The sequence below is a fragment of the Oncorhynchus mykiss genome, chromosome 6 (genome assembly GCF_013265735.2).
Source record: "Oncorhynchus mykiss isolate Arlee chromosome 6, USDA_OmykA_1.1, whole genome shotgun sequence".
In the NCBI taxonomy this organism is placed as follows: Eukaryota; Metazoa; Chordata; class Actinopteri; order Salmoniformes; family Salmonidae; genus Oncorhynchus; species Oncorhynchus mykiss.
The window spans coordinates 31,723,259-31,735,853 of NC_048570.1; the positions used below are offsets into that span (position 1 = coordinate 31,723,259).

A 12,595-nucleotide genomic window follows, 5' to 3' on the forward strand; every position below is an offset into this window, starting at 1 on the left:
AATCTGTGTAGCTCTTCATTTAGTTTTAAAATCCCAATGTGGCCCTCAAGACGAAATTACATATATATACTGTATATATATATTTTTACACTTTAGCAGATGCACTTACCTAGGGCAATTTTCAGTAGTGAGTGAGTGCCTTTTTGTACTTTTTCCCATACTGGTCCCCTGTGGGAACTAAACCCACAACCCTGACATTACAAGTGCCATGCTCTACCAACTGATCCACAGGGGACTCAATGCAAAGACCTTTACAAGTTCGATCATTTCAGTTAGCATTTTCATTCTTCTTTGTTCATCAAAGAAAAGACCTGGCTCCGAACAGCTCTTCATTCAGTAGCCATGATTGCTTTAAATGGGTGGTTGTCTCACTGGCCTCTACCTGGGGCCTCCAAATCACCAAGTCCGCCCATTCACACACACACAGTCACACACACCCGAAGGAGTCTGTCTGGACGGCTCCTCATTAAAATAGTGGGATGGGTTTATATTTGGACGTCAGAGTTTAGTCTAACTGATGACGTACCCTTGGAGGAGTGACCGCGAGTCAGACGTTTTGGTACATATTGTTCACGGACGTTTTTGAAAACTAGAACTGATATAATGTCAACAACTAGAAAAAAACGAGCTTTCCGCGCTTATTTGTAGCGAGTAGCTTACAACATAAAGAGTTGGCTGTCACAAAGGGTTGGTCAAGCAAGCTCTGTTATGAATTATTGCTGATCAGGGTGCCTTCCATCTGTCACTGCAACATTTAGTTTACAGCAACAAGGAACACTTTCAATTCTCCAGTATTCTATTCTCAGGTCTAATCCAAACCACCAAACCCACCTCCCACTAGTCTGATGTGGCAAGGAATCGGAATGGATGTATTTCCTGGACGGAGTAAAATATGACATCTCGGGTTGTATTTATATCCGTGTTGCTGCTGTTGTGGTGTCACTGTCGCCATGTTTTGGGCTCCGGTGATTCTGGGACCGGGATAGTTCCGTCTCCAGACCGATCCGCCGAAGGTTCTGACCTGCTCTCTATGGGGACCATGGTGGACACACACTCCGTGATGTTACGTCAGGGAAACACAGACGAGGTTAGTCTGGTAACTAATTAGATTTCAACCTTGAATCTCAAGCTTTGTAACTCAATTTTCCCGACAGATGCACCCTGAAATTGCTATTTTTTCTTCTGAAAAAAATCTTGTTGATCTGATTTGTCACGTTTAAGTGGTGTTGAGCAATAGCTACACAACTGGCCAACTATTCAAGTAGGCATGCATGCGCATGTTGTATCTGGTCTCGTGACCGCTGTATGTGAGGGCAACCTTTTTGATTTAAGTTCAATTTGATATTATTTTTCGAGTGTTTTAAATCCTTCTCTCATTTCCTTCATCTGCACTGCAATGAAATAACACATGACATCAACCATATTGTTATATTTTACGTTAACATTTGATATTTTAGTCATTTAGCAGGCGCGCTTACCCAGAGCGATTTACAGTAGTGAGTGCATTAATTTCATACTTTTTATTTTCTTCTCCGTACAAGTGTGTTCTGCTCAGTGCAGTAGATCATTGATGACGATGTATTTATTTGAAAGCTTCCCCTCTCTTCCAGTGTGATGTAGTAATTAAGTATTTGTGTGTGTGTCTTTCAGTGTGACATTGTGATGAACCTGAGTGCTGCTGATCGATGTGCGTTTGTGAAGGCCACTCCAGACTGCAGTATGGAAGACAGCTTCATCAACTACCTCAAGATGGCCTTCTGTCTACTACCACCCAACCTAACACCCCTCACTATCACACTCTGCGTAAGCACACTGTGTGTGTGTGTCTGCTCGCGTGTGCAGACCATTATTACATGCGTTATTACAGGCTTTATACACAAATTTGTCATTAGCAAGTGTTCTTAATCAGAATTACCTACATGCATTCAAATAAGGAATCTGAAGCAACCTCAATCGGGGCTAGTATCGTGAACACGAATAAAAGCTGCCACTTCCCCTTGTTCTGAGTAGAGCTTCCTCAAACTGAGCCATGCAGTAAAACTCATGAGTCAGGGTTTAATTCAGGACTTCTTCTCACAGAGCTGAGTTAGTCTGGGTTACTTACTCCCCATAGGCCCATACTGTATTCACCTCATAGGCTCAATACTGCACACTTTACACTGTTTACCCCATAAACCTAGTCGTATATACCAGTGATTTTTGGGGGGAGAAAGAGACTCAATACCTGCTTGTCGATATGAAAGTTATTTTATAAACACGGACATTTCAGCCATGTCAGAAAACGAATCTAACTAATCTCTTTCCCCACCTCTCTACAGATTATCTGGTTGTTAATCTTGTTCATAGTTCTCGGACTGACTGCGTCAAAGTTGTAAGTTTCTCTCACATGTTCTGTTTCCAACATATCTTTACTGAACATGAGTTTTGTAACACTCTCTCTCGCTACCTGTACACTGGCTGTAAAGGGATAGGTATGGTTTGTAATTGTGTTCCGCTGACTGCAGTTACAACAGTAGTATCTCCAGCATTACATCCAGTAGTCCCTTGACCACTGGAGATAAGTGTGTCATGGTTAAGGTGTGTGTGTGTGTCTTTTGTTTTCCTCTCAGGGAGATAAGAGTTGCAGTGTTTCTGTTCACCTCTAACATTTGTGATCAGGTCATGTGATTGATCACATGTATCACAGACAAAGCAGCTGCTCTTTGTGTTTGAACAGTGAAAGCAGAAGCAGTGGTATCAACCAATGAACAGAGCCGTGTTTGATTGAAAGTAAACGGCACAGAAATATTTGGACAGTGTTTGGACTCTGTCAGGGTGTGTTCTATGTTAGCTATTGTTTGTTTGAAGGTGTATCTTTGTGTTTATTCTCTCTGCAGCTTCTGTCCCAACCTCTCAGCCATCTCCTCCAGCCTTCGACTCACACACAACGTGGCTGTATCCTTCTACAGGCCTCTCTCTCTCTCTCTCTCTCTCTCTCTCTACACACACACACACACACACACACACACACACACACACACACACACACACCACACACACACACACACACACACACACACACACACACACACACACACACACACACACACACACACACACACACACACACACACACACACACACACACACACACAACATATTTCCATGCAGTTTGCTTCAAATGTGCTTAAATAATCACCATTGTTACACACAGACACACATACTCATGGACAAACTCTACTCCAGTACCAGAAGTGTTTTCCCTAAATGTATGTGTCAGGGTGTGACGTTCCTGGCGCTAGGAAACGGAGCTCCAGATGTCTTCAGTGCCACTGTGGCCTTCTCCCGTCCACACACCGCTGGCCTGGCTGTAGGAGCACTGTTTGGTACATGCACACACACACACTGCCTGGCTATAGGAGCACTGTTTGGTACATGCACACACACACACTGCCTGGCTATAGGTGCACTGTTTGGTACATGCACACACACTGCCTGGCTATAGGTGCACTGTTTGGTACATGCACACACACTGCCTGGCTGTAGGTGCACTGTTCCGTAAACACACACAGAGTTTAATCCCTCGCTCCCTTCGTTCATAGGAGCGGGTATCTTTGTAACCACGGTGGTCGCCGGGTCTGTGTCATTGGTCAAACCCTTCACTGTAGCGTCCCGCCCCTTCCTGCGGGATGTCATCTTCTACATGGCTGCAGTCTTCTGGACCTTCATCATCCTCTACAGAGGAACTATATCACTGGGAGAGACACTAGGTACACAGACAGACAGACAGACAGACAGACAGACAGACAGACCACATTCAACATTACCCTGGGAGCTAAACAACACCAGACGTTTCTTGATTCAAAGACACTGTGTTCCATGTACTTCAGAAGGTAGGAGGACTAGTCACGCTGATGGTTGGGGTGGAATAAGTGTTTGTCTGTGTTTCTCTCTGCAGGGTACCTTGGGCTGTATGTGGTGTATGTGGTAACAGTCATTGTGAGTGCCTACATCTATAATCATCAGAAACACTCAGCAACTAGAAGTTCCATCCAGAGCTCAACACACGCACCAGGTGACACACACACACACATATTATGTTCTTATGTCCACGTGGGGACCTAAACTGTATTATCCATTCAAAGTCCTATTTACCCTAACCCTAACCCTTAAGCCTAACCCTTACCATAACTGTAGCCCTAACACAAATGCTAACCCTAACCTGTAGCCCTAACCCTAACCTATCCCATAAGCTTAAAATAGCCTTTGTACTCATGGGGACGTGGGAAATGTTCCCCAGAGGGAGAATTTTCCTTGTTTTACTAACCTTGTGGGGACTTTGGGGGATTTTTAGGTCCCCACAAGTATAGCAGAACTAACACACACACACACACACCTACACCCTGTGTGTCTGACAGTTGATTCTCTCTGCAGAGCTCCAGACATCTGAGTCAGACCAGGCTCCTATTTTATCTAATGGCAGCATCCAGGAGGGCTATGGTAACAACCACAGTCACTGTGCACATTCCACTAAGTTATACCTCTGGGGTGTGCTACGAGAACCAATTCAGTCGAGTGTGTGTGTGTGTGCGTGTATAGACAGTGAGTACCGTCCCCTGCTTCCCTACTGTGAGTCGACCAGTTCCATCCTGCTGAATTCTCTAAACCCGGTGGACAGCAGGACCTGGAGGAGGAAGACCTGGCGCTGGAGGACTGTGAAAATAGTGAAGGTGTGTGTGCATGAATGTATGTGTGCGATTTGCTGGTTGCAGATCTGAATGTGTGTCTTTGCACTTTTCATTTGCAGATCTGTAGGAATTAGGGTTAAGGGTAAGGGGAATGGACAAGGGTTGGAAACAGAGCTAGAGCTTGACAGGAGCATCAGTGTGTGTTTGAGTGCGAGTGGTTGCTGAGCTGCAGTTCCCCCCCATAGATGCCACTGGAGTTGCTGCTGCTGCTGACTGTTCCAGTGGTGGATCCTGACAAAGAAGACAGGAACTGGAGAAGACCATTAAACTGCCTCCACCTTATCACTGCGCCGCTGGTTTGTGTGCTCACCTTCAGCTCCGGGGAGTGTGAGTCTGCATGCCTGTGTGGGGTCAAAGAACCATCATCTCTATTCCTCTCCAGAGGAAGTGTGTTAACTGACTGGTGTTCTCTCTCTCTATAGACGGTTTGTATCTGATCGAGGGTCAGTTTCCTGTCTGGGCGTTGACGTTGCTCTTTGGCCTCTTCCTCTCCGCCATAGTCTTCCTCACCACTTCTAACGACCAGCCACCGGCATACCACTTAGTAAGACACACAGACTCATTCGTTCACTCTGTCGCTGTTTTTGTTTCTGCTAGGTGTTGTGGTGTTTGTATAATGTGTGTGTTTTTTCAATAGGTGTTCTCTCTGTTGGGCTTTGTGGTGAGTGCGATGTGGATCAGTGCTGCAGCCTCGGAGGTGGTCAGTATCCTGCACATGCTCGGTGTGGTCCTTAGTCTTTCCAACAATTTACTGGGTCTCACACTGCTGGCCTGGGGAAATAGCATTGGGGGTGAGACACACACACACACTGCGGTTACCGCTGCCCTCACCTACTAAATATACAAAAGATATACAAAAGACAAACAGACTGCTTACTTATTGTGGTGTTGAATCTGTTTGTTTCGGTTCCTAGATTGTTTTTCTGACATCACCATCGCTCGCCAGGGCTACCCACGGATGGCATTATCAGCCTGCTTTGGGGGAATCATCTTTAGTATCCTTTTGTGTGTCTGCTGTGCAAGTTAAAAGCGAGTGCGTGTGTCTCTGCTGGATGTGTGTTTGTGCAAGTTAAAAGCGAGTGTGTGTGTGTCTGCTGGATGTGTGTTTGTACAAGTTAAAAGCGAGTGTGTGTGTGTCTGCTGGATGTGTTTGTGCAAGTTAAAAGCGAGTGTGTGTGTCTCTGCTGGATGTGTGTTTGTACAAGTTAAAAGCGAGTGTGTGTGTGTCTGCTGGATGTGTGTTTGTACAAGTTAAAAGCGAGTGTGTGTGTGTCTGCTGGATGTGTTTGTACAAGTTAAAAGCGAGTGTGTGTGTCTCTGCTGGATGTGTGTTTGTGCAAGTTAAAAGCGAGTGTGTGTGTGTCTGCTGGATGTGTGTTTGTACAAGTTAAAAGCGAGTGTGTGTGTGTCTGCTGGATGTGTTTGTGCAAGTTAAAAGCGAGTGTGTGTGTGTCTGCTGGATGTGTGTTTGTACAAGTTAAAAGCGAGTGTGTGTGTCTCTGCTGGATGTGTGTTTGTACAAGTTAAAAGCGAGTGCGTGTGTCTCTGCTGGATGTGTGTTTGTACAAGTTAAAAGCGAGTGTGTGTGTGTCTGCTGGATGTGTGTTTGTACAAGTTAAAAGCGAGTGTGTGTGTGTCTGCTGGATGTGTGTTTGTACAAGTTAAAAGCGAGTGTGTGTGTCTCTGCTGGATGTGTGTTTGTACAAGTTAAAAGCGAGTGCGTGTGTGTCTGCTGGATGTGTGTTTGTACAAGTTAAAAGCGAGTGCGTGTGTGTCTGCTACGTGTAGGTCCATGCAGTCATTTGTGCATCATGTTTCTGCCCTTGATCATGTTCCTTTCAGACATGCTGATTGGAGTGGGCATTGGCTGTCTGATACAGATGTTTAACAACGAGCCAGTGGTGACGGTACGTCTGCTCTTAGCTTCAGTACCATTCACCTCATATATGAACAAAAATATAAACGCAACATGCAACAATTTCTAATATTTGACTGAGTTCTTACAGTTCATATAAGGAAATCAGTAAATTGAAATAAATTCATTAGGCCCTAATCTATGGATTTCAAATGACTGGGAATACAGATATGCATCTGTTGGTCACAGATACCTTTAAAAAAAACTGTCAGTATCTGGTGTGATCACCATTTGCCTCATGCAGTACGACACATCTTATTCGTGTAGAGTTGATCAGGCTGTTGATTGTGGAATGTTGTCCCACTCCTCTTCAATGGCTGTGCGAAGTTGCTGGATATTGGTAGGAACTGGAACACGCTGTCGTACGTGTCGATCCAGAGCGTCCCAAACATGCTCAATGGCTGACATGTCTGATGAGTATGCAGGCCATGGAAGAACTGGGACATTTTCAGCTTCCAGGAATTGTGTACAGATCCTTGGGACATGGAGCCGTGCATTATCATGCTGAAACATGAGCAGTGGAGGCTGCTGAGGGGAGAACGGCACATAATAATGGCCAGAAGGGAGCAAATGGATACCATTCCACTGATTCCGCACCAGTCATTACCACGAGCCTATTCCCCAATTAAGGTGCCACGAACATCCTGTGAACATGAGGTGATGGCGGCGGATGAATGGCATGGCAATGGGCCTCAGGATCTCGTCACAGTATCTCTGTGCATTCAAATGACCATCAATAAAATGCAATTATGTTCGTTGTCTGCCCATACCATAACCCCACCATCGAGCACCCTGTTCACAATGTATACATCAGCAAACCCCTCGCCCACACGTCGCCATACACGTGGTCTGCGGTTGAGGCCGGTTGGCCAAATCCCCTAAAACAACGTCAGGGGCGGCTTATGGTAGAGAAATTAACATTAAAGTCTCTGGCAACAGCTCTGGTGGACATTCCTGGAGTCAGCATGCCGATTGCACACTCCCTCAAAAGTTGAAATATCTGTGGCATTGTGGTTTGTGACAAAACTGGACATTTTAGTGGCCTTTTATTGTCCCCAGCACAAGGTGCACCGTGTAATGATCATGCTGTTTAATCAGATTCATGATACCACACCTGTCAGGTGGATGGATTATCTTGGCAAAGGAGAAATGTTCAGTAACTGGGATGTAAACACATTTGTGCAAAAAAAATGTGAGCAAAATTAGTACGTATGAAAACATTTTGGGATCTTTTAGTTCAGCTCATGAAACATTGGACAAACATTACATATTGCTTTTATTTTTGTTATATTCTTGTTCAGTGTATATATACACAGTACCAGTCAAAAGTTTGGACACACCTATCCATTTAAGGGGTTTTCTTTCATTTTAATATTGTCTACATTGTAGAACAATAGTGAAGACATCAAAACTATGAAATAACACATGGAATCATGTTGTAACCAAAAAAGTGTTAAACTAATCAAAATATATTTTAGATTCTTCAAAGTAGCCACCATTTGCCTTGATGACAGTTATACACACTCTTGGAATTTTCTCAACCAGCTTCACCTGGAATGCTTTTCCAACAGTCTAGAAGGATTTTCCACATATGCTGAGCAGTTGTTGGCTGCTTTTCATTCACTCTTCGGTCCAACTCATCCCAAACCATTTCATTTGGGTTGAGGTAGGGTGATTGTGGAGGCCAGGTCATCTGATGCAGCACTCCATCATTCTCCTTGGTCAAATACCCTAACACAGCCTGTAGGTGTGTTGGGTCATTGTCCTGTTAAAAAACAAATGATAGTCCCACGAAGCGCAAACCAGATAGGATGGCGTATCGCTGCAGAATGCTGTGGTAGCCATGCTGGTTAAGTGTGCCTTGAATTCTAAATAAATCACTGACAGTGTCACCGGCAAAGCACCCCCACACCTTCACACCTCCTCCATGCTTCACGGTGGGAACCACACATTCGTAGATCATCCGTTCACCTACTGCGTCTCTCAAAGACACAGTCTTTCGAACCTAAAATCTAAAATATGTACTCATCAGACCAAATTACAGATTTCCACCTGTCTACAGTCTCCTCTGAACAGTTGATGTTGAGATGTGTCTGTTACTTGAACTCTGAAGCATTTATTTGGGCTGCGATTTCTGAGGCTGGTAACTAATGAACTTGTCCTCTGCAGCAGAGGTAACTCTGGGTCTTCCTTTCCTGTGGCTGTCCTCAAATTTTCCAGATTGTCTGACCTTCAGGTCTTAAAGTAATGATCGACTGTCGTTTCTCTTTGCTTATTTGATTTTTTTCTTGCCATAATGTGTTACCAAACAGGGCTATCTTCTGTATACCACCTCTACCTTGTCACAACACAACTGTTTGGCTCAAGTGCCTTAAGGAAAGTAAGAAATTGCACTAACTTTTAACAAGGCACACCTGTTAATTGAAATGCATTTCAGGTGACTACCTCATGCAGCTGGTTGAGAGAATGCCAAGTGTGCAAAGCTGTCATCAAGGCAAAGGGTGTCTACTTTGAAGAATCTCAAATATAAAATATATTTTGATTTGTTTTACACTTTTTTTTGGTTACTACATAATTCCATGTGTTATTTCATAGTTTTGATGTATTCACTATTATTCTACGATGTAGATAATACAAATAAAGAAAAACCCTTGAATGAGTAGGTGTGTCCAAACTTTTGACTGGTACTGTATATAAGCTGTTTGTAACTGTCTGAAATAAGCATTTTGTAGAGGTAGTGACCAGAGAATTGAATTGGACTGGTACTCCCCTCTTGCAACAGCTTGATTTTATTTGTGTGTTAAAATGTGCCAAAGGTTAGTTTCTAATTTATTTTCTCCACCCCCCCTCTCGCTCTAACCCCCACCCCTTTACACCACCCAGTTGGAACCAGAGGGTTTGTTGACCTGGGTTCTAGCAGGTTCTCTGGGTCTCTCTCTGGTCTTCTCCTTCATCCTAGTTCCTCTGTGTTGTTTCCACCTGGGCCCGGCCTATGGAATCTTCCTCCTGCTCTTCTATGCAGTCTTCCTCCTGGTTGCGCTGCTCACAGAGTTCGGCTTTATCCACATCTGAAGCCTGTACGAGATGGTTTGGACCAGTCTGATAGAGCCACCTGTGAATACTGACCAGACGGGTTCGAGACCTGAGAGACTTTCCTCTTCCTGGGAGAGATGGAGTCACAGCCAATCACACTGTGCCTTAACGGAGTTGGAACCAATCAGACTGTGATTTAACTTTTGTCTGTTTACACGGACTATATTTTTTTATATTTAGATCGCCATTAGCTGTTACATAAGGACCAGCTTCTCTTACCGGGGTCCACAAAAAACAATTACACACATATACAGAAATAACAGTGACACAGTTTTAAAGTAACCCATGTACTGACAAGGAGTAAAAAAATGAAAAAAAGATGCAGTAGCACTTTAAGGGAATTTTCTCCTTTAAATCAATGTGAATGTAGTGTCTCGTAGTGAGAAACTGCTGTCTGGACTGGTTGTGAGTCAATTGTATAAAATGTGCTCTTTTGTGGGCCTCCCGAGTGACACAGTGGTGCATCGCAGTGCTACCTGTGCCACTAGAGATTCTGGGTTCGAGCCCAGTTTCTTTCGCAGTCGGCCACAACCCGAGAGACCCATGGGGCGGCGCACAATTGGCAGGGATGTCCTTGTCCCACCGCGCACCTGTGGCAGGACGGGCGCAGTGCACACGGAGAAGGTCCCCAGGTGTACAGTGTTTCCTCTGACACATTGGTGTGGCTGGCTTCCGGGTTAAGTGGGCATTATGTCAAGAAACAGTGCAGTTTGGTCGTGTTTCAGAGGACGTACTGTTCTCGACCTTCGCCTCTCCTGAGTCCGGACGGGAGTTACAGCGATGAGACAAGACTAAACTACCAATTGGGAAAATATACTTTTTTTTTTCTTCTTTTAAAAAAATAATAAAATGCTATTTGCAACACATTATCGATCATTTTGATTTCCTACTGAATTTTAAATAATATGGCTTAGAAACAACTACAGTGGGGCAAAAAAATATTTAGTCAGCCACCAATTGTGCAAGTTCTCCCACTTAAAAAGATGAGAGAGGCCTGTAATTTTCATCATAGGTACACTTCAACTATGACACAAAATAAGAAAAAAAAATCCAGAAAATCACATTGTAGAATTTTTTATGATTTTTTTGCAAATTATGGTGGGCAATAAGTATTTGGTCACCTACAAACAAGCAAGATTTCTGGCTCTCACAGACCTGTAACTTCTTCTTTAAGAGGCTCCTCTGTCTTCCACTCGTTACCTGTATTAATGGCACCTGTTTGAACTTGTTATCAGTATAAAAGACACCTGTCCACAAACTCAAACAGTCACACTCCAAACTCCACTATCGCCAAGACCAGCTGTCAAGGGACACCAGAAACAAAATTGTAGACCTGCACCAGGCTGGGAAGACTGAATCTGCAATAGGTAAGCAGCTTGGTTTGAAGAAATCAACTGTGGGAGCAATTATTAGGAAATGGAAGACATATAAGACCACTGATAATCTCCCTCGATCTGGGGCTCCATGCAAGATCTCACCCCGTGGGGTCAAATTGATCACAAGACCGGTGAGCAAAAATCCCAGAACCACACGGAGGGACCTAGTGAATGACCTGCAGAGAGCTGGGACCAAAGTAACAAAGCCTACCATCAGTAACACACTACGCCGCCAGAGACTCAAATCCTGCAGTGCCAGACGTGTCCCCCTGCTTAAGCAAGTACATGTCCAGGCCCGTCTAAAGTTTGCTAGAGAGTATTTGGATGATCCAGAAGAAGATTGGGAGAATGTCATATGGTCAGATGAAACCAAAATATAACTTTTTGGTAAAAACTCAACCTGTCGTGTTTGGAGGACAAAGAATGCTGAGTTGCATCCAAAGAACACCATACCTAAGCATGGGGTGGAAACATCATGCTTTGGGGCTGTTTTTCTGCAAAGGGACCAGGACGACTGATTCGTGTAACGGAAAGAATGAATGGGGCCATGTATCGTAAGATTTGAGTGAAAACCTTCCATCAGCAAGGGCATTGAAGATGAAACGTGGCTGGGTCTTTCAGCATGACAATGATCCCAAACACACCACCCTGGCAACGAAGGGGTGGCTTCGTAAGAAGCATTTCAAGGTCCTGGAGTGGCCTAGCCAGTCTCCAGATCTCAACCCCATAGAAAATCTTTAGAGGGAGTTGAAAGTCCGTGTTGCCCAGCAACAGCCCCAAAACATCACTGATCTAGAGGAGATCTGCATGGAGGAATGGTCCAAAATACCAGCAACAGTGTCATAGTTGAAGTGTACCTATGATGAAAATTACAGGCCTCTCTCATCTTTTTAAGTGGGAGAACTTTCACAATTAGTGGCTGACTAAATACTTTTTTGCCCCACTGTATATAGTTCCAACTTCTGAGAAGGGGAACCAATCGTGAAACAGCAAGGCACAGCTATTTAAATCATTTGAAGATGGCCCTAAACAAGCTACTTTATGCAGTTGCATCAAACAATGTTATACATTTTTATCAAGGAATTGTATTATTTTACTACTACAGATGTACGATAGCTATAGAGGTAGTACATTATCGTCCCTGATGGATATTTGCAGGTGAAATTGTTGCATATAAAAAGCCCCTTTGGTAAAGGATTCTCTTGTTGAAGCTGTCTGGGCTGTGTGTGTATGTGTTAAAGAAGGTGATATCAGGGTAAAAAGCACTTCTGCATAGACTCATGTCTAGGTTCTGAGATGATGATTATTGTGTATTGTACCCGTTTAAGATATAAATAAAAACATCCAAAATCCTTCCTGTAACATCCACACAGAGAAGATGGTTAAAATACCATAGGTGTCTATTGCCATGTCTCAGGGCTAGTCTGAGCCCTGCCACTTTAAAGCAATGGTAGCTACACAAACACACTTGGCAAAGTGAACAA

At 44.0% G+C, this 12,595-nt stretch overlaps 1 protein-coding gene across 2 annotated transcripts; it reads left to right on the forward strand.

Moving 5' to 3' along the window:
* The first annotated feature begins 514 nt into the window (after window positions 1–514).
* On the forward strand, window positions 515–10,704 carry LOC110525755 (mitochondrial sodium/calcium exchanger protein). Of its 2 annotated transcripts, XM_036979893.1 has the most exons (15): window positions 516–1,087; window positions 1,651–1,803; window positions 2,319–2,371; window positions 2,877–2,934; window positions 3,260–3,365; window positions 3,582–3,749; window positions 3,938–4,054; window positions 4,414–4,479; window positions 4,579–4,709; window positions 4,913–5,054; window positions 5,150–5,271; window positions 5,365–5,518; window positions 5,642–5,722; window positions 6,570–6,634; window positions 9,526–10,704. In XM_036979893.1, exons 1-15 carry the CDS (start codon window positions 893–895, stop codon window positions 9,712–9,714), a joined length of 1,800 nt encoding a protein of 599 aa, XP_036835788.1. In that variant the 5' UTR covers window positions 516–892; the 3' UTR covers window positions 9,715–10,704. The 2 variants fall into 2 exon arrangements, with proteins under 2 accessions (XP_036835787.1, XP_036835788.1); XM_036979892.1 differs by having other exon boundaries at window positions 515–1,087; window positions 4,414–4,709.
* Window positions 10,705–12,595: the final 1,891 nt, after the last annotated feature.

Excerpts from the sequence above, each read along its gene's own strand:
- LOC110525755 (XM_036979892.1), top strand. The coding sequence starts at position 893 with ATGACATCTCGGGTTGTATTTATATCCGTGTTGCTGCTGTTGTGGTGT. Across the intron at positions 5,055-5,149 it reads CACCTTCAGCTCCGGGGAGT|ACGGTTTGTATCTGATCGAG; the intron begins GTGAGTCTGCAT and ends CTCTCTCTATAG. Across the intron at positions 5,519-5,641 it reads CTGGGGAAATAGCATTGGGG|ATTGTTTTTCTGACATCACC; the intron begins GTGAGACACACA and ends TTCGGTTCCTAG.